This window comes from Anser anser (genome assembly GCF_964211835.1).
Source record: "Anser anser genome assembly, chromosome: 1".
Lineage (NCBI taxonomy): Eukaryota > Metazoa > Chordata > Aves > Anseriformes > Anatidae > Anser > Anser anser.
This window is the reverse complement of record NC_139720.1, coordinates 108,145,819-108,168,806: the sequence shown is the minus strand read 5'-3', so window position 1 is coordinate 108,168,806 and position 22,988 is coordinate 108,145,819. Positions and strand designations below refer to the sequence as shown.

Here is a 22,988-nt window from a genome sequence, read left to right as displayed (position 1 = left end):
TATTTATCACACTATAATTCTAACATCTTTAGTGTTAGCTATGGCCGGCAAAACATCATGCCAACATTTTGCCTTTGCACTAGTAATAGATGAGTAGATATGACAGTCCATAGTTCTAAACCCCTGAGACAAATCCTCAGAAGTCCCCACTCCCACAGCTGCTGGACACAAACATGGTTTCACTTTGTTTTCCAGTTTTGGATCGTGATTGGCCCAGTTATCAGGATAGATAATTAATCCAACATAACATCTTCAGTAAAAATAAATAAATAAACAAATAAATAAATAAATAAAGCCTTGAACATATGTGAAGCTGTCATTTTTGTACTCCCGTTTGTCAATCAAAAAATTGTTTTTCAGTGATTGCTGGCATGTAGAACTTCTCTCATTTTAGAACAGTCCTCAATGAGTTTACAAAATAAAAGGTAGATTTAAAGTTCCAGGGTGAAGACTACGGATAGTAGCTTTGTTCCTCTGGGCAATGAAAGCTTTGATAGTAAGATTATCATGAGACTGTAGGCTAAACAGACTTCATGAGCTTGGACCAAGACCAGGGAATTTATTCCTGCGGAAAACAAGAGCCTCCAGAAATGCCATCTCCTTAGTTTTCATCTCTGGGTATATGTCTTTGACCTTGATTCTTCTAAAAATACATATATGAGAGCACATGTGTGTGTGTGTTTATGTGCACATGAACTTGAAATAATTGAAACAGAAGTCTCACCATAGATCTCTAGGGAGAAAAGAAGACAACAAAACATGATAGATGATAATGATACCACTTAATGTGCAACTGGCAAGGTCATCGGATTCCATACTATGAGTGCATAATCAAAACTAACAAAATATAATATAATGAAATGAAATGTAAAATGATGATTAATCATACATGTATGTCAGAAAGTCATTTAGTCCCAAGAAATTCAGAGACTTAAGAGGTGTTTTATCAGAAACTCAGAAAATATCACTACCTATTTATGAAGTTTTATGATTTTCTATAAAAGACTCAGTCCGGCTTATTGCCAAAGAGAAAATGGAACTCGCATTACCTTAGTGTAACCATTCTTCTGAGTACGTTCTCAGTTTCTCCTAAAGTCTTTTAAAGGCAAGAGAAACACTGCTTAGCTAGTAAGTCAGAATTATTATTGATCTCAATTTTGCTGTTTTAGAACATTCAACGCTCAGAGTTCACTGTCCTTTTTTGAGAATAATACAGCCAAGAAGTTTCACCTGACCTGCTCAGATCTAATATGACAACGATTATCCCCATGCAATTTATAGTCAGTTTTACATAATCAATATCAATAAAGAACTCCCCTTACCTGTGCAATATACCAGTTTGGGAAATAAATTATTTTTACCAAGATTAAAATAATGCTATTGTAACAGGCATTTTTGTTCCTGACTGCTGACATTTTATAAACCAAATTAAACACTAAAAATACTCCCTCTTATGACAGTTTATGGCCCCAGGTAAACCACAGAAGTTCCCACAATTGCAATCATTTGGAAACAATTTCTTTTGGAACTTGTCATGGCACATGAGCTCACTGTGCATTTTATTCAGTAGGCATCTATTTAAAAACCAACCAATCAATCAACCAACCAAACCAAATCATGCCAAACCTCAACAACCAAATAAATATACAGAGTAGAGAGATTGTGCCAGGGTTTTGGCACAACCATCTCATCTTTAGTTTACCTGGGACTATATTTAGATTAATACACTAGAGGGACACCTACTGGCCAGAAGACATTCCACATCTCTCCACGTTCATGATGGGCTGTAATCAGTTCATGATCTAAAGAAACACATTTCTAGTTCTGATGCTTTCATTTTATCCAAAAAACAGATCCATTTGACCAATTAAACTGTCTGAGCTCAAAAAACAATCTAACCACTATTAGGATCTATAGATTGTTCCCTCCCCATACACACTCACATCCTGAGAAATAATTCATCCTTTCCAAACAAAATCACAAAAGACTTCTAGACTTTGATCATGATACACTGAATGTTAAGCAGTACTGAAATCAACAGTTTAAATAGAAAGACAGTCTGATTTCTTCTACCCATTTTTCCCATACTGCACATTTACTCTTGCAGCTGTTAAAGAAAGGAGAGCTAAATACAGGTCATATTTTTTCATTATTAATAGCTGTACCAAAGTAAACAGTCTTTAAACTCTTCTGCAGTTCTTTTATACTAGCCAGTTCATGGTAAGTCAAAACAACCCAAAATAATTATAAATAAAAATAAATTTCCCACATTTCAGCCTGGATAATCTAAAAGTTATTGAAGTTTCAATAATCCATTTTATTGTATGCTATTATTAATAAAGTAAGATATTGCATCAATTTAACAAATGTTCATATTATATTCTAGAATTGGGTGAGAAATTTAGGTAAGGATGAAGTGAAAGAGAGGAAGAAGGACTATGTTCTAGTACTTTGAAACGCAATTCTGCTAAATTTTCAAGTGCATTTGCCTTGGAAACATCTTGACCAATTGCTACACTTCACTACTGCTATGCTCCTCAGCAGAAGCATTCTTTAAAAGATTTACTTAGATAAGTACGTATTATATTATCCATTTTCTAACTATGAGAATGAACTAGAACTTTACTGAAACTGAAGCACAGGAAGTTCAGCTGCATATGAGAGGGCACTTCTTTACTGTGAGGGTGACAGAGCACTGGGACAGGTTGCCCAGAGAGGTTGTAGAGTCTCCTTCTTCAGAGATACTCAAAACCCGCCTGGATACCATCCTGCCCAATGTGGTCTAGGTGATCCTGCTCGGCAGGGAAGTTGGATTAGATGATCTTCAAAGGTCCCTTCCAATCCCACCCATTCTGTGATTCTGTCATTCATCTGATTCTGAAACACAGTATCTGGTCACTGATCAATACAGCTTCCACTATAAAATTAGAAAATATCTTTTTTTTTTTTCTTCTTCTTTTTTTCTTTTTTTTTTTTTTTTCCATAGCATTCTGCCTGTGTGTCTTTGAATGGAACATATTCAGCTCAGAAAATTCAACTTAGATTGTTAGTTCATTTACATATGTATGTACATTCAGGCTCACAAAATGTTAAAGTTTTTACTACCATCTAAGATTACAACCCAGCGAAACACAGTTCTTTTGTATTTCCTGGCAAATTGCAAGTATGGACTTTATTAAATGTGGGAAGATGGGCAGGATTAACCTTATGATTAAAAAACAAACAAACCAATGTTTTCAAGTGGTTATATGTACTGCTAACATAAATGTAAAATAATTACATAGGACTTACTATATTATACTATTATCTTAATATGAAGTCGGGTTTAAGGGAGAAATCTTTTTTTCTTTCCTTTCCATGAGAGTAATTATTATGACTGGAAAAACTGACAAGCTTTCATGTCCAAAAATGCATGTATACACTCCAAAGTACAGTATTTCCCCTCAGTTGTATCCTAGTGTAATAGGAAAGATTGCATTGACTTGTAAGCCTTATCTCTCTCATAACTTTAAGCTACTGTGGCTGCAACATACTGCTAATATATGCTGTTACTGCCATGCAGCATCCCGGTCAGCAGTTCTATTTCAGCTATTTCTATACTCAGCTGCATTTTCTGAATCACAATGAAACAACCCCCACTTGCAGACAAACAGACCTATGATTAAAATATGTATGTTTCTATAATTATAGATTCGTCTAGCCCAACCATCTCCTCTCGAAGAAAGTTTCTATTGGTTGCTGTGGATGATATCTGTGTAGTGACAAAATGAGGAAAACACATGGCATTTACATAGATGTTTTAAGCAAATTCATTAATCAAAAAATGTATTAAAAAATCCTAGATACTAAGATTAGATACCTTTTTTTAAAGAAAGAACAAATACTAGAGAGATATACAGGGCAGAATGTCATAAATCCTAATTTGCTTATAGCAGTTAGGAAAGTTCTTCTTTCAAGGACAGTCTTTATTTCAAAATTCAGTTTCTCAACCAGTCTCCTCAAAATAGAAGAAGAAAGGAGTTGCTTATCAATCATCATTGCAATGACTGCCAATCAACCATTGTACACCCTTGGAAAACTGACACTTGTAGCAAAGCTTCAATGTACATAGCTTAAAAAGTAGGTGGTAGAATCTTCTTCCTTCTTCCTTCTTCTTCTTCATTCTAAACATGAAACTTTTTTCCATGTTGTTTCAGTTTAGTTACGCTTCAGCCATTATTAAATATCAAACACTAATGGTCTGTGCAAGGAAACAATAATTCATTAACTTACTATCCCTGAAAAATAACAGAAGTATATGCCATTGCTTTTGTCTGGTCTTGTCACTTAAATTAGTCAATACCTGTAAATAACTGCAAATATCAGCTTGCAGTGAGGAAATAGAGCTTTTTTAATGCTAAAATCTCAAGTGAAGGGAGAACACTTTCACACATTGACTGAACTGATACCACATATTCTTTAAAAAAAATCACTAAAAAATTACACTTACTTCAAAGTGCACCAATATACATCTATGTTTTGTATGCAAATAATGCACATATATAGTGCATCCCCAAATGAATAGACAACTGTCCCAAAAGTCACATATAATTATTGTTTTTGTTGTTGTTGTTGTTGTTTTTAAGAAACCTAAATGATGGAACAGGCTATATTACTCATGTACAATCATAAAAATGGCTGAAGTTCCAGGATTTGATTAAATAATTCCAATTTTAACCTTTGCATCACTACTTCTTTCTGTTAAAAAGGGAAAAACAGGGAAGAAGTCATGTCCCCAAAATATATGTTTCAATGCACACTGACTTACAGAAACAAAGGCATTCAGATATAGCAGATTTCTGTTTAAGAACTTAAACCAATTTTCATAGTGAGAATGAATTTATTATTAAAAAAAAAACAACAACCACACATAGGGGAAAATTGTGTGGAAATATTTTGCCATGTAAAACTTGTGCAATGCATAACACGGACAGAACAGCAGTAGTGCAATGGATAGTGAGGCTAGTGAGGCTACTGGATACTCTGACATAGCGTAGAACCGCTGGGGCTGGCTCTAGGCATACCCAGTGCAGTATTTTGCTCTGCAGACACTTGCAGCCGGTGATCATTATCCACCTACTTTTGGCAAGGCCAGTAAATAAATGGAAGTTGGCATTTGTTATATGTACATGTTAATAAATGAGGCCTGTTTTTAGGCTACTTTTACTTCTGAGAACAGTTACCGCTGACAGCAACAGGAGACACTATGAAGGGCAAGGAGATACAACTCAGCATAATGAAAAGAAAGCATTTATTCATATCTAATAAGTTTTCATACAGGTAAGCTATAAAAAGCTCTCAGCTTCAAACTGTCACCCCATAGCCAGTGATGCAGAACAACAGTAACAACTCTGGATTTGGGGGCAATATTCAACATCTTTAGTATATTCCTGAGTGCAAGAATTCCCATTGGAATGGGAATGGGAACTCAGCACGGCTGACTTGAGAACATGAAGAAATCTGCCTGCTTCTTCTGTTGCCAAAAGCAAAGTACAGAGTAGCAGGGAGAAAGACTAGTGACGTAAGAAGGTGAGAGAATTGATTGTTTTCTCTATTTTAATACTATTTAGGAAATCTTTCGGTCAGTTGCTACTCCACACATCTTTTTATTAAAAGAAAATACAGTTCAATTACAGTTTCTGTAAAATAAAAGTACAGTTAAAATTAGATTTCCAGGGTTGAGCATATATAATGTGTGTTACTTCTGGAAGCCTTTAAAATCTTTAGTTTTATTTACCTTTTGCAATTGAAGCTAAGCACACCTTCCTGTTACAAATAAGTAATACATTTCCCCTCATAACATTAAGAGAAAAATTAACATTATAACACTGTGCATCACGTGAAGATACTATCAAAACCATAACGATCACAGAAAAAATAAACTGTAAACATATCGAGAATAGCTCAAGAATCACGCTGAAAACGCCAGCATGATCTACTGACTGATTTTAAATTTACTGTTATAAAAGGACAGTCACACATGGCATAACAACATGGGTGTTGTGGACAGTGGTAAGATGACTACTGAACAGAACTAAAGTTGTACCTATTGCTTATCTTGACCTCATAATTGAACTTCTGAATGCCAAAATATCTTTGTTCTTAAGAGAAATATTTGATCCTACATGGAAGAAATAGCGCACAATGGCTTAGTTAAGGTCTTCTCAAAGATATCTTTTACTCCTACTTCTATGTCCCCTCTGAGTAAAGCATACCATGACTGGCTCACTCCTCAGTTCATTTCCCCCACTCACTTTACTATGAAAAGAAATGCTGCATGATGCTTCCTTTTGTAACTACAGGTCTCCACTTTTTTTCCTGATACTGGCTGGCACTTTCTTAACCAAGCAACTCTACTTTTTCCTCATTCCCTCTTTAATTCCCTCAGTTTCTTAGTGTAGAAAATATTATTCACTGGTCATTTATAGTTCTTCTAACTTAGCTTGTTCAAGGATGGACAATTCATTTGCCAGTTGCACAGCTGGCAAAATCAGAGAAGTGGCCACATTCTGCATTTGTTTCTTGACAAGAAAGTTTCTCACCAGGTAGGAAAAAATATGAAAGGATATTCAGATATCCAGAAGTGTATGTGTCTCACTATATTTCCTAGTATTCTGCACAGTTTGTTTTGCAGTGATCCAAAAGATTCTCCCACAGGTTCTGCTGCTAAGCTACTTCATTCTAATCAACCCAGTTACCTCTAGCTCTCTTTTCTGAAATATCTAAAATCTAGACGTTTTTACATCCAGCTGACAGTTTTGATTTCATCTATTTCATGTAGAAAAAACTCCCCACAAATCAGTCACCGTATCACTGTATCTATTTCTTGTAGGCATGTTCCATGTTTTAGAGTTTACCAAGATTTTTCCCTCAGAGCAACACTAATTTTGTTTATACCCTTTTTTTAATTATCTTTCCTCTTACTTATTTTTTTCAAAACACCACAGCTTGGAAAACAAGTACTTTTTATTTCCTGTTTTTCTCTCTCTTTTTTTTTTTTTTTTTCTGGTCAATGTATTTTTCTACTTTGCACATCACTCATTTCCCTCCAGACATTAGCAAGCATCTACATTTCTCCCCAGTTCCAAATTGCAATTACTACCTTTCTTCTTTCTTTAATATCTATTCCCCTTAGTGCTAAGTATCTCAGAGATGGTCAATGAGTCACTGCTTCAGTTCTGGCAGGACAAAGTTCCAGATAATTAAGTAAAACTTTTTGTAATATATGAATGTCTCAAAGGCAGAAAATTCTGCTTTTTACTCCTGCTCAGCTTCTACATGTTTTTCTTCCTGTAGCTAGCCTTACAGCTGATGAGTAGAAGTATAAAACAGTGTTGCATTTTAATTCTGAGTGCATTGGAGGTATTTACTAAGACAAATTAAAAGGGAACTTCCTTTAGAATTGTCATGTAATTACAAAGTCAACAACTTCTGCTTACCCACTAATTACAGAAAATTGTGTTTGATAGCTGCATAATTCGCTCATATTTGCAAATATTTGCTCTTTAGTGCTGTTCAAAGGATATTTCAAGATGTCTGCTCAATTCTTCTGAATTTAAACATATGCATAATATAAATAAAACATACCATATTCCATTGGATCGCTTTTATGTATCTGAAAATTTAATTTACATTACTTCAATTCTTCAGTTAAATGCAATTTCCTGCAGTTTAATCTCCTTCAGCAGACTTGCATGATTTTATAACAATGTGAAATGAGCATCAAAACTGTACATCCTGCCACAAAGTCAAATCCTACATTGTTTAGTTTATTTCGTCTGAACTTGTATAGATTGGTCCAGACTTGCACTTGTTTACTCTCTCACACACAGAAAGACAAGCTGCAGTGCCTGCAAAACAACAGTTATATGCTTTATCCAGGAGGATAAAAACCACAGGATTCCAAAGGGAAAAAAAAATACTCCTCAAGAATTACATTTTGAATAATTGCCATTATATTAACTAGTTACCCAATAATTTGAGAGCAGCTAGAGAGGAGTCTAAACCTAAGCCACCACACCTGGTGAAGCTGTACTTCATAGAATGATAGAATATCTTGAGTTGGAAGGGACCCACAAGGATCATCAAGTCCAACTCCTGGCTCCACACAGAACCACCCAAAAATCAGACCATGTGTCAGAGAGCATTGTCCAAGTGGTTCTTGACCTCCACCAAGCTCAGTGCCACAACCACTGCCCTGGGGACCCTTTTTCAGTGCCCGACCACCCTCTGGGTGCAGAACCTTTCCCTAACCCCCAGCCTGACCCTCCCCTGTCCCAGCCCCATGCTGTTCCCTCGGGTCCTGTTGCTGTCCCCAGAGAGCAGAGCTCAGCGCCTGCCCCTCCGCTCCGCTTGTGAGGGAGCTGCAGGCACAGCCTCATGCGATTCCCTTTAGTCAACAAGAGACCTGTTCCCTCAGGTATTTAAGTAGAAAGCGCCCACCGATAATGGTTCTCAAAGATTTTTCTCCTCCTCAAGAGTCTCATGGACTCATTCCATTACTACATATTTCATAATGAGGAAAAATCCTCATTCTACATGACAAGAAGAGATTGTCTATTACAAACCTGTCTGCGGTTGACTGGCTGTGGCTGACCCTCAGCCTAGTTCATCTCACAGGGGCTGTGGTATGGGGCTGGTCAGAGATGGAGGCACCTGCACTGCCCTGGAGGCCCAGCCTCCAGAGGCCACCCTCTTCCACCATCCCTGTGCCCTGACAAATAGGCCCTGAAAAGCATGACCAAGAAAGAATAGCAGACGTGGTCATGAATGAGCTTTTGAAGGAGCTTAACATATGAGGGGGGATGAGGGGGAGGGAAGAGAAAAGGGGGAGAGGGGAAGAGGAGGAGAAGGAACAGAAATATAAAGGAAGTGTGCTTAGCCAGACTTAGATTAAATTTTTAGAAACTTATAGCAGGATTATGTGGCAAACAGACTAGAGGGTGAAATTTATTTTTCTTTTGCTTTTCTCTGATTCTTTATTCAGTTTGTAGCTGGCTCACAAGAATAAATTACTCTTATTATTTTTCTCTGGTTAGAAATGTCAGTATGTAAAGAGAAGCTAACCTCTTTGACTTGCTGTGTTGTTTTTACCCTGGTGACAGGAGGCCCAAAATACTCTCTTTCCAGCATAGCTGCTGTTTTTTTGTTTGTTTGCTTGTTTGTTTTTTCTCTTTGAAAGCCACATATTAGAAAGAGGTAATTCTGGAAATAGGGAATATAGACACTGTACATAAATGCATATACATTTCTGTGTACTTATGTATGTAAGTGTAAATAAATATGCCACAATAAACTCTGATACTGCTATTGTTGATTCAGCATCTCCAGAAGCAGAAGAGACAGGAAATAAAGATGAACTATTCTTTCATAAAGTGTCAGCTGCTAAACTGCTCATTCACATATAGTCTGTTGCTACGTGTTCCCTCCCTTTCTCCTTTCACCTTTATCTACGTTTTGTAACTAGGATGCAAGTAACAGGCAATCTAAAAGATCACAAGGAGTGAGGCTTCAACTTTAGGAAAAAGTAATCTGGATTTAATGTCACTATGATGGATGAATCTTTTTGAGCTACATATGAAATTAAATTTCTGGAACCAAAAAGCCTCAGGCATTTCTGCTACTCTTACATTATATTGTGTATGACGCAGGAAACACTATGTTGCTAATGGGATTATTACATATTAAAAATAGATAATCCAGAATGAACTCTACTAGCCTGTTTTAGTTTTGTGCATACAAATAAATTCATATTTTGCAAAACTGCCATCTCACTGCCTACATGGCTTTCAGATCTGAAATGTGAAGCATTTAATTTTCTTACTTATCACTGAAAATGCCATGGTGAGTTCATGCAGCACTTAAATCCCTACCCCTGTGTAAAATGAACAATGGTCATTTTTTTAATTTAACAAACAAACAAACAAACAAAAACAACAAAAAACATACAAGACATTTTTATTACTTTGGTCTTAAAGCAGAACTGCATAATTGTTAAACCCTCCTCATTTTGCTAAGTTATTTCATAGTCCTGGAGAGCAGGTTAGAGGAACCCTTGGCATTTAAGAGTAAACCCAACATTTCAAGTTCAAATACGTAACATGAAGTTCCTAAAAGCTGGCTTGGTATACGCAGAGAAACTAAGTAAATGTAAATCCCTATGTTTTAGACTAATGAAACAGGCAGAAATGAAATGAAGAAACGGCTGAAATTACCTCTTACTTTCTATCTATCCCCTGCATCTTTAAAATATCCCAAATATGTACATGTAAAAGCTCACATCACACACAAAAGAAAGAAGACTGGGCTTTGAATTTTTGTACTGTCATATTCAGACCTGGTAGAGGTAGTAGAGTCATACAGAGATGGTGCTTACAATGGGCATTGACAGGTATGAGTGAGTGATTTCTCAAACACTGGCAAATTATTGTCCAAAACCAGGCGAAAAGTCACTTCTGTTAGCTTCACTACATTCTATCAGTGCTATGAGAAACTCTGAAAATGGAATACCTCAAAACCTGGTGAAGTAGATCTTAAGAATACTTTAGATTGCAGGATTGTAGAAGTTGATTTGCTAGTAAGAAAGAACAGACAAAGAGGGGGGTTGAAGTAGAAAAGTTTTGATTTCACTAAGTCTTCTAAAATCTCAAACTAAAATGTATCTAAGTATATCTTTTAGAAAAAGCTTCAGTCCATGTATTTTTTTTTCCAAATGGAAATTACAGATGGGAATCAATAATTTGGATAGATTGTATTTTTTCAATAAATATTTTTAATTAAAACAACTGTTTATCCCCAATAGCTTGACTGAGACTTACATATAGTAGGATCTTAGCAAGACTGCCTTCATTGTATTTGCCATCATTAAAACATAATGGCCACAGGTACAGTGTTCTTGCTAAAAGGGCAATCACTTTGTTAACAGGTACTGTAATGTCACACGAAGTACAGACTGCCACTATTTAGTTTCAAAAATAACTCATCATTTTGCATCTTTTTGGAAAGAACTAAGACATCAATAAAAAAAAAATCAGATTCTTATGATGAATTAGTGCAGATGTATTTGAATTGCTATATTCTGAGTAATAACTTGCAGAATTAACTTCAAACCAGATGCCTAGAAATTGGCATTTTATAGTGTACTTCTGCCAAAGCAACAAATACAGGCAAAGGCTACAGGATCTCAGGTGCCTACAATCTGAGACAGAGAAACTCCCAATTACAGTTAGATCAGAGAAGAGGCTGATGGTATGAATAAATGGTACAAAATTCAAGGTACATAGTGTAGATTACCTGTGGCTTCTAAAAGAGCAACTTTATTTGGCACTAATAGTGAGTATGTAATGCCTTGTCCTTATAATGAATAGATTCATCAGTACAAATCCCTTCCATTCTAGGAAAGGCACGTACTTTAGAAAAATAAATTAACCGAGTTTCTCACAGTGCTTCTCTACACTTCTGATCACAGGAGTTGAAATACAGATGTCTAAAACCAAGCAAGTGAACCCCGCCATATGTGCTTACATTTCTTTAAATTTCTTGTATACTGCTTTAAAAATATAAAAAGTACTTTGGCTAGAAATACCCATCACAAGACAAAGCAGTCTAGACATTTTAGTACACTTTCCTCTGGTTTAGACTTGCAAAGGTAGGTGATAAATTCTCTGACCTAACAGTCTGAATACTTTTGCCTTTCATACCTGGTTTTATGAACATTTTTTGACCATCTGTGGTGAGCCCTAATAAATTGATAACAGAAGACACTGTTTCAAGCTTTGAAAAGCTTAGACCTTGAATACTGAGTCATTGATTTGATAAGCATGCAAATGTTTCTTTTTGTCACTAGAACTCCACAAACATGGCCCTTCAGAAGTAAAAGAGACAATCTGACTGACAGGTACTATATAATAACCTGCAACATAATCTATTTGCCAGGAAGTAATTCATTAATTAAGAAAAAAGAAAAGAGGAAGTCATAATGTACTGTTAAGTAATTATTTGGCATCATTTATCTTGCTGTAAAAGGAAAAAAATGTCCCATCAAGAATTAAATTACTTGAAGGTGATGCATTATTTAGTATTACAGGAATTCTGATGCACTGTTTACTATTAGAGTTCATCTTATTTACTGAACCTTTTTTTCCCCCAATCCATCAACAATAAGCATGCTAAACAAGAGATAAACTATAAGAATAAGAAAAGAAAAATGTTGAACTATTTTTCTGAGGTATAGAAACTGGTTTAAATCCAATTCAGTTTTTCCTGGTAACAACTCCAAACACAAAACAAAAATCCAAAACAAATCATAACAAATAAAGCTATTAGTAGATCAATTATGAAAATAACTAACCTTAGATCAATTATGAAAATAACTAACCTGTACTCGCCCTGCTATCAACACCCTTTAAATCCCAATGTTCACTTTATTTTAGAAGTAAAGCTTCTACTTGTATGCACTGGCAAGACTTCCTTTCATCAGAAACCCCTTCTATAAACGCTGCATTTTCAAAACTTGGTGACAGCCTTGCCACCTTACCGTCTTACTTTACGGTCTTGTACACAGCCAGCACTATGGCTCAAAAAGCCATACAGGCAGTAGCAGTGAACAACCACAGTCATTTTTAAGCTCATTTGCATTTCTTTTTAAAAGGTAGCAATTGATTTCTAGAGAATTTGTATCTGTTAAATATATGGCAAACACATTTGGTGTCAACACCCAAAAGCTTTCAACATCCATGCTCATCTTTTCTAAAAATATGAAGAGTAGAAAAGCTTGTCTGAAAATAAATTTGGGCAGTAAAGTAGCGGAAACTATGAAATAAAATCTTAAAAAAATGTCTCTGGGAGATTTGTATGCTAATTCTAAGATGGTCTGTAAACTCCAATCAGCACTGTGTTTTGCTATCACATATTACTTTCTTTGTAATACAATAAAAAAGAGCATATTGAATTAGAAAATACTAATTTTGCACATAAACTACAATAAACATATTATAATTATCTATATTATAAATGAAAAAAATAACTTTAACTTACCTATTTGCAGTAACAATCAGGACATTATCAACCATATTGCAATTCAATGAAAGATGAATGAAGCCAGTTCATTGAAAGAAAAAAAAAAGAGAGACAAAACAGAAATGGAAAATTATTATTCATAGTCATCTCTGTTCCTGGTGTATATTAATAACGAAATCATTTTTTTTTCTTAAGGAAACATGTTCTACTTTAATGCCTCTTGATCCTTAAAATCTTGGTTTGTTACAATTTGCAATTCAGGAGTCAAAATTATGACAAGCAGTGACATACACATCACAGTGATTCATATACTTGCATTTTAGACAAGACTAGCAACTTTTTTGTACCAAGAATTTCATAAAACAAAATCTAGCTTAACTTACCAAGCAATTAAGACATTTCTAATAGCCTGCAACATTTTTACAATATCTTAAATTTTAATAAATGAAAAAGATAACCATTAAGTATTTTAAAAGCTTTAAAACACAAAGTCTGACAGTGAATCCAACAGACAACACAGGGCACAAAAATATTTCCACTGGAATTTTTTGTATTTTCAATTCGTGTAATTCCATGCCTCACATTTTCAATTATGGGGTCTTTAGCTCTTGGTATATACAACATTACAGGGTACAGTCCAGAGCTGAGGCTTCAAAACCATTCCAAAGCAGTTTGTTGGAAATTGTCAATATTTCCTAAAATAGGTCAAATTCAATTCACTTCCAAAATCGTTTTTCCAGTTCATCATCCAACTCTTTAATAAACTTAATGTAAGCTAACAAAAACATAAGTGCTAGGAATTCAAAGGAGATATGTATCCCAAGTTCAAGATGACTTGATATCCTGGGATCCCAAATAAATGGTCTCACATTCATAAATATATTTTATCTTGTAGAAGATTTCAAGACGTCTAGTTTTATTTTTAAAACAGAACCATGTAATCTTAAAAAACAAACAAAAAAACAACAACAAAAAAAAAACCATAGAATTACCTTTCTAAAAGCAATTTTACAGTTATAAGTAGTTTAACACATCGGTAGTTCATTGAAACCCGAACTCTCCACTCTCTTCTCTAGGTTGGAAATTCTGAAAGATGTCATGGCTATTACTGCAACAATAAAGTTGTTCTTAAGATACTTAACCATAGATGTGCACTATTGCATAGACCCAGCAGAATTTCTCACAGAAATCTGATTTTTGTCTACTCCTCTTCCATCTCCATCCTTACCATAGAAAAAAAAAAAACAACAGGGAAATTCAAGAACAGCTGAGTAGAAAAATCAGGAAGAGTACACTTCTGCTTACTTTTTAAGCTACTTTTCATCCACTTGCAGCTTACTATCTGGAGCAGAAACAAAAATGCAAAAGCTCATCTATATAAACATCATACATAATTTCATCACCATCCTTACTGTTTGGAAAACATACTCTGGACTTTCCCGCGATCAACAATTCAAGTCTTTTGACCCTCCTCCAGGCTAGGAAAATTTCTTTTCTGTTTTACTATCTGATAAATGAATCCACCCTACTGTTTTTTAGATACAGCTAGGGACATTTTTTTCTACTCTTCGTATGATTTCACTTAAACTTTATATCATAGCCATTTCTTTCACTAAATTATCTTCTCTCTGTTGAAGAACTTAATGTAAAAAAACATTATTGGAGAGAGTACTGCTGTACAAGTACAGAGATACTTACACGTAAATTACATTTGGTTAATGTTCTGGCCAGGCAAATCCATAAAAATGCTCTTCAGACACAGAAATTCATTTAGTATCTACATTGAAATACACGAAAGATTTGCAATTTCTGGATTTATCTGTTTTATCTGTGTGTGTGTGTGTGTTTTCTCTCAGGATTTGCCATCATTAAAGCACTTGCTTCTATATACCCTTTCCCAGATCTTTTTATACCCCGAAGTGCAATAAGGTCACTGAAGATAATACCTCATTTTGGGGATGGCTAATTCTGGTAGCCAAATCTTGACTCTGATAGAGCACACAGGATTCCCAGAAATGTCTCTTGGTGCCCTGTTTGCTTAATCTGTAGTCTTTTACCATAGATCACTCCTCTTTAGCTTGCAAAATCACAACCAAGAGTGAAGGACTAAGTATTTCTTAGGGTAAATGATGTTCATCACCCTATCCATTATGCCTTAGAGGGAAAAAAAAAAAAAAAAAAAGTCTTCTAATCAAGTTAATCTACATGATAACATGAACAAAAACAGAACATTCAAAAACACTTTGAAATGAAATGCACCAATTCATATGCTTTTTTATATGTGTTTACGTAAATTAACAGGTTGACAGCTGAAGGCAGTTATCACAGAAAACAGAACCCCCACAAATTGTCAGAAAACTTGAAACGCATAGTATTAACTAAATAATACATTTTCTCTGACACTAGATGATGTCAACATTCTGGTTTACTTAACATTGTTTCAAAAATCAGTAAGGCATAAATGAGTGACTGCCAAATTTTGAGAAATCTTCAGTTGCCCCCTGACAAAGAGAGCCTCTTTGGCACCTACAGTCATGACACTGTAGTAGTTATCCTGAACCTTTTAACCATCCTCAAAGTGACACTGACAATTGGTATAGTCAGTGGAAGAACTGTATCATAAGAACCATATAAATTCTTTTTTTATTATTATTATTTCAATAAACCATTTAGAAAGGGATAATACATATTTGATAGGACACCATAAAGTAAGCATCTAGACTTACGTTGCAGCATTACTTGAATGGTACAATTATACTGATAATAAAACCATTAATGAAACTGAATAAAATAATATTGCCCTGTTTATTTATCAGTCGGTGGTGGTGGTTGTCTCACCACAGCATCCTCTAGCCTTCCATCAAGTACATCCTCATCAAGCTCCATCCTCATGAAGTACAGCGGTAGAATATGCTTGGTTCTTTCTACAGACTTTTTCATACACTTCTGTTAGCATCTCCTCTCTTTCTTTCCATAACTGCCTACACCTTTTCTGCTCCTACTATCTAACAATTGCTGGATCTTGTACAGTTTAGAAATATTCCCCTTTCTCTATACCATCAATTTTCTTTCTCACTTTCATTTTCTTTTATGATGGCTGTATACAGTTCTGCACTTGTAGGCTTCTTTGCAGGCTTTATTTTCCAAACTATCATTTATGCTTCAATTTGTCATTTTAAATTGCTGTACTGAATAAATAAGGTACTTCAAATGAGACTTAGTCTTTATTTCTTTGGTAGACAACAATAGTTCTACTAATGGCATCTAATAGAATACAGTCTCAAAAATACAGTTTTTATTCCATTACCATAATATACAATACACAGATAATTCTCTTAGGACTCCTGTTAAAACATTGTAGTCCTGTTCCTTAATAATTTATGTATCTGATTCATATATGAGATGCTACACAGATGTGCAACTTATTATAAAATTGGATTCTAATTCAACAAATGAAGCAACTCAACTGCCCTACACAAACGGAACACGCCCTACTTCCATATGCACTCTTTTAAGGTCTTGTCTGTGTTCCCAAACTTTTAGTCTAAATGAATGTCTATTCTTTCTAATGTAATATGTAATGAAGATATTTCTATTACTTCAGACAGGGAAGGAGACACCAAAATAAGAGAACTGCCCCTGTTCCTGTTCAAAGGACCACTTAAGCTTTTTTTTTTTTTTTTTTTCCCACTTAATAAAAATTACATGGAATGCACAAACACCACTGGAAAAAGAGGCAGACTCCTCTTTTATACCCGTTTAGCCACCTATTTCACTTTTGGCTGTAATATAGTCCTGCCTGAACTGCGTGTGAAAATATCCTGTTGCCAGTATTCATCTAGCTGTCTGGGCTTAAAGCTGTGACTGGGAAACAGGAGACATAAGATGAAATTTCTTCAGGTTGAAATAGTACTCACATTGCCAGGACATTCTGAAATTTATCTGCTCTGCTTCCCCTTCCCACCAATCACTTGGAGTTCTGAAATGAAAGTGGTTAACTTTGCACTGAATCCAATGTACTTTGAATGATTTACCATCATTTCTGCATTAAACAAGCCTCAACAGAGGCTAGGTAGAGATTAGGCATTTCTTTTCAGTCTCCAAATCGCAACTGAAACAGGACAGGCAATCAGTCTGCTTCTCAGTATAAACAAGGAAGACTAGTTAAAAGAGATAAGCATTCTTTGCTCCAAAACATGAGCTGCTTTTAGACCTCAAGGGTGAGGTTGAGTTTAGACTTAGTGTTAGAGAACTGGGATTTGGGTAGACTCTAACAACCAGGGATACTGCCTACATAGTACTATACAACTCCCTCCAATTTAACAAAGATAATAACAACAACAAAAAAGAATTAGCTTTCTTATTCCTATCAAACTTGTCATAAATCTAAAAGCTAATATAGCAATGTTTCAATAGGTATACTTTCTGAAACATACATACTGTTACGTTATTCTCTGCCTCACTGACTTTTTCTGTTCTCATTATTTTATTCTCACAAAATTTTACAAAAGAGTCATAGTTTTATAACATCAATCCATTAACATTTTCAAATGGCATTTTATTATTATTTGCATCCCTTTAACAGTAAGCAAACCACTCCTCACAACTTTTTATATAGAGATGGCATAAAGGCAGCTGTACAGTAAATGCATGTGAAGAATGCTATAAATAGAATAAGATAAAAAAGATTAAATTGAGTAAAAGAATCTCCCATTTTCTTGGTTAGCTGAGACACAAAGTAGAAAAGTATCTCATCTATGAGCTCAAAAGAACATTTTGACAGAGCAAGGCATGTCTCTCAACTATCCTTTACATGCAATGACCAAAAGCACTTTCTAAGTAATCCTCAGTTCTCCTTTCACCTCTGTTTCCTCCTATTCTAACAGGCTCTTAGCTTTGATCCTAGTCCAGAGCCAATTAAAGACAACTGCTTAGAAATTAAGCAGATTTCATTTTCTGCAGGAATGCTTTAGCACTTGCAGAGGTTAGCAGAAGCCAGAGATTTTAGGAAGAATGAGGTTGTGTGCCTTATATCCTCAATTCCCACTATATGGCGTCTTTTGTCTTTTATGTGTAGGACCAACAATCTCTAGACTATTCTTAAAATCACAGGCTTTCTCTCTCTTCACACAGGTGCAGAGACTTCTGCTTACCTAGTACATATTCCTAGGTAATGGAAAAGGGGAAAGGAAGGATACGCAGAAAGCCTCTAACACTCTTCCTGCTGTAGAGAGGAGTGCCCCTAGAAACCAACATAAATAGTCCTGATTTTCATGACTAACTCCATCTCTAATTGAATAAGTAGCTCCCAGCACTAACCATTGCCTCATGCACACCAAGAAAATCAATCTTCATTTCCCAGGTCCAGCTGAAATAAAGACTAGAGTCTAACCTGCAGTTGCCAATCTTTCTTGCACTAAAATCCAGTGATTAAATTTACAAGGAACTATAGCCTTCTAAAATAAAGAGTTTGAAAGAAAAGGTATGTATGTCTACTTCAAAGGCTTCAAATTAAAAAACATACAAAAAGGTCCCTCCAAATGTTCTAGACATGGTCCTGGAAACAGCATTTTTTCTGACAACCTTGTCAGAAAAAAAATAACTGAGATGAAAGGGTTCGCATCACTTCTAAGATATTAAAGGTTTTCTAGACTTTATCCCGTGATTCTACTTCTACTTCAGAAATTAAAGCAAAAAGGCATTCAGCAAAATCATTATTATTTGCGCTTACATGTAAAAAGCTTAGAAATAAATAAAACACAATCTGTTATTTCCTTTAGATCCTATGACTTGACATATATATAGAAAATCAGTATAACTCCCATCCCAACCCCCTAAATTTCAAATAAGCCTTCAACAGCTTACAAAATGTTTATGTACTGTAGAAATTACTGTAGCTTCATTCCTTGTATGCTGGATTAGCACCACCTTTTAAAACAGCATATATTAACCTGTGTGACTGATTTGTCAAAAGAAGTAACAAGTCTTTTCAGTAACAGACTTCTATCAGTATATCACCATATATCATCATTTCCTGACATGTTATTTAATAGAATCAATATTTACTCATCTCTTTGATTCAAGTTCAAAAAAAAAAAATACAACACAGCAGGGCACGAGCAATGCAGGAGGTTTCTGCAGAGCACTGACAGCTTCCTGACCCTTGTGACAGAGAGGCCAGAGAGAAGTGCTCTGCTGGACTTCATACTCAGCATCAAGGAGGGGATCACTGGGGATATGAAGGTCAAAGGCAGCCTTGGCTGCAGTGACCACAAGATGCTGGAGTTCAGGACCTTGAAAGGGAGCAAGGGAAAAAACAGGATCATCAAACTGAACTTCAGAAAAGTAGACTTTGGCCTCTTCAAGGATTTGCTTGCAAGAGTCCCCATGGGGTAAGGCCCTGGAGGGAAGCAGGGCCCAGGAAAGCTGGTTAATATTCAAGGATCACCTCCTCCAAGATTAAGAGTGGTCCATCCCAATGAGTAGGGTATCAGAAAAAAGGCCAGGAGGCCTGAGTAGTTGAACAAGGAGCTCCTGGCCAAACTCAAACAAAAAAAGGAAACATACAGAGGGTGGAAGCAAGGACCCAGAAGGAATACAGAGACACTATCCCAGCATGCAGACACGGGGTTATGAAAGACAAAGACAAAGAAAAAGACAAAGACAAAAGAAAGGTATAAGTACGTAAGTGAAAAAAAGGAGGACTAGAAAACATGCGGGCCTGCAACGGAATTGGGGGGGGGGGGGGGGGGGGGTGCCTCTGGTGACAATGGAGATGTAAAAGGGTGAGGTACTGAATGCCGCCTTCATCTCAGTCTTTACAAGCAAGACCAGCCTTCAGGAATCCCAAGCAGACTGGAGCAAGGAAGATGTACCTTTGGTGAAATTGTGTCAGGCAATATTTAAGTAAACTGCACACATGTAAGCCTGTGGGGCCTGATGGGATGCATGCACAAATACTGAGGTAGCTGGAAGATGTCACTGCAAAGATGTTCTCAATAGTCTTTGAATGATCATGGCAACTGGGAAAAGTCCCTGAGACTGAAGGAAAGCAAATGCCACTCCTATCTTCAGGAAGGGCAAGAAGGAGCACCCAGGGAACTACCTGCTGTTCAGCCTCACCTTGATGACTGGGAAAGTGACTGAGCAGCTAATCCTGGGAACTATTTCTGGTCATATGAAGGACAAAAAAGTCATCAGGAATAGTCAGTATGGATTCACCAAGTGGAAGTTATGCTTGACCAACTTGATAACCTTCGACAGTGAAGTGACTGGCCTGGTAGATGACAGGAGAACACTGGATATTGTCTACTTGGACAACAGGTAAGGCTTTCAACACTGTCTCCTGTAAGATCCTCACAGAGAAGCTGTTGATGTGAGCTGGATGAACAGATAGTGAAGTAGACTGAAAACTAGCTGAGCAGCCAGGCTCAGAGGCCCAAAAGGTAGCACCAAGTCTTGATGAAGGCCAGTAACTAGCTGTGTACCCCAGGGGTGAACACTGGGTCCAGTGCTGTTCAACATCTTCATTAATGATCTGGATGATGAGGTAGATCATTCCCTCAGCAAGTTTGCAGATGACACAAAACAGGGAGGAGGGGCTGATATGATAGAGGGCTGTGCTGGCATTCAAAGGAACATCAACAGGCTGGAGAAATGGTCTGACGAGAACCTCATGAAGTTCAACAGAAGGAAGTACACAGTCCTGCACATGGAGAAGAAAAATCCCATGCACCAATATATGTTGTAGGCCACCCAGCTGGAAAGCAGCTTTGCAGAAAAGGACCTGGGCGTCCTGGTGGCCATCAAGTTGAACACGCACCAGCAATGTACCCTTGCAGCAAAGAAGGCTAATGATGTTCTGGGCTGCATTAAAAGGAATGTTGCCAGCAGGTCAAGGGAGGTGACCCTTCACCTCAACTCAGCACTGGTGAGGCCACACCTGGAATATTGTGTCCAATTCAAGAACAACATGGACAAATGGGAGAGTCCAGCAGAGGGCCATGAAAATGATTAAGGGATTGGAATATCTTTCCTAAGAGAAAAGGCTGAGAGAGCTGGGACTGTTTAGCTTAGAGAATAGAAGACTCAGGGGGATCTCACCAATGCATACAAATTCCTGAAGGGAGGTTGTAAAGAAGATGGAGTCAGGCTCTTCTCAGTGGTGTCCAGTGATGTGGCAGGGCAGGAGGCAACTGACACAAACTGAAACACAGGTGTTGTCTGAACATCGAGATACACTTTTCCACTATGAAGGTGCCAGAGCACCAAAGCAGGTTGCTCAGAGAGTGGAGCCTCCCACCGTAGATATATTTAAAAGCTGCCTGAACACGGTCCTGAGAAACCTGCTCTAAGTGGCTGTGCTTAAGCAAGGGGTTGGACCAGATGACCCCCAGAGGTCCCTTCCCACCTCAACCATTCTCTGATTCTATAGCAGTACATCTACCTTTTAAATTTTTATTCAATGCAATTATTTCAAAAATTTCCCATCAGCAAGAAGAAATAAGTAGACAATTTACCTGCAGAGAGCCTATTTGACTTTGTGTTCTCAGCCTACTACTAATACAACAAATACAACATGTAAAAATGTTGTGAAGTCCTTAATTTTTTCAGTTAGAAAGTATAGTGAAAGAGAAGGCAAGATCATTCTTTCCACCAAACAGCACATGTTGTGTAATGTTTGTCATTTCAAACCAGTTTGGAAATCTGTTCAGTGAAGATCAGTTTCAAATGCAGCTATTTCAGCTGCAAGTGAAATGTTATCTTACTGTTGTTTTTGGAGAATAAATTCTTAGTAAACAGTTCCAGAGACACTGCAAAAGAAAAATGAATTGCTAAATAAATAATTAATCTAAATAAATGAATCTAAACAATTCCAATACATAGAATATTGGATAGAATACACAGAATACATAGATCTACAGATAAAATACAAGCTAGATTCAAGCAGGTAGATTTAGAAGATTTCACCTTAAATAGATAGATTTAGTCTTTAGAAGATATCATCTTAAAAGAGGTTGGGAATGGAAACTGTCAGGTGCCACCTCTCCTGTCCTTGTTAGAAAGAGCTCTCACAGGACTCCCTCACAACACTGATACAAGCAAAGACTTGCCTGACCTGTCCTGAGCACAGAGGAAACGCAGACATGAGAATGACAGAAATAGCAGGTTAATTGTCCTGCTCTAAAATGGAGTGATTAGATGTAGGACTGATCAATGGGGACCCCTGAAGAGCATGAATCACAGGATTTGCTACTCCTTTTATTTGCCCCCTATTGTCCTTGAAGCTCTTTCCTTTCACCATCCTTATCTTTCCAGATAAACAACCCAACCCCAATTACTTTTTCTGCATGGTACCAGGTTTTGCTACATTCATGTCCAACTTCGTTTATTTCTGACACTGTTACGCAGGCACTCTCAGCCTAATATAGTATCACTGATCAGGTTTTCTGAGCGCTGTTGTCCCTGCAAGGCTGTATAACTGCAAAGGGTCCCAAGACTCCCCTTCAGTTTTCTGCAAAGTGTGTCACAATTCCTCTTCAGCCACCTGAGAAATCCATTAGTTTCTCATGGCACTATTCATAACTTTTGTCAGCTTCTCACAGGTATCTGTCACATATAGAGATGTTTCATGCCAGCAGCTTCTTGTGTCTGTTCAATTAGCTTTACCTCAGTTAAGCTGCTGACTAATCAGCAGCCTCATCATCTCTGCCTGCAGCCCCAACACAACTTGGTTTTAAGACTGAAGTTTGGGAGAAACAACTGTGAGCAGGGTTGGTCCTGGCTTAAGCAGATAGAGGACAGGTTGTTAGCAAATGTGCAAGTCTTTGTTACACTAGCATTTCAGAATGCTTCTCATTTCTCAGGCAGAAAGAGCACTTCCCTGTGAGAAGTCACACAGGCTAAGAAAAAAAAAATGTTTTATTTTTGTT

The 22,988-nt window shown here is 36.7% G+C and overlaps 1 protein-coding gene across 4 annotated transcripts in view; it reads right to left on the bottom strand.

Moving 5' to 3' along the window:
• Positions 1–22,988, bottom strand: part of NCAM2 (neural cell adhesion molecule 2) — a 294,421-nt gene that overhangs the window by 175,708 nt on the left and 95,725 nt on the right. Inside the window, exon 1 of one of the 4 annotated variants that reach the window (XM_083820853.1) lies at positions 16,974–17,001. The exons of the other annotated variants lie outside the window; for them this stretch is intronic. Coding sequence (XP_083676979.1) covers positions 16,974–16,986 — 13 coding nt within the window. The 5' untranslated portion in view covers positions 16,987–17,001. Of the gene's footprint in view, positions 1–16,973; positions 17,002–22,988 lie in introns of those variants that run through there. 4 annotated transcript variants of the gene reach the window in all.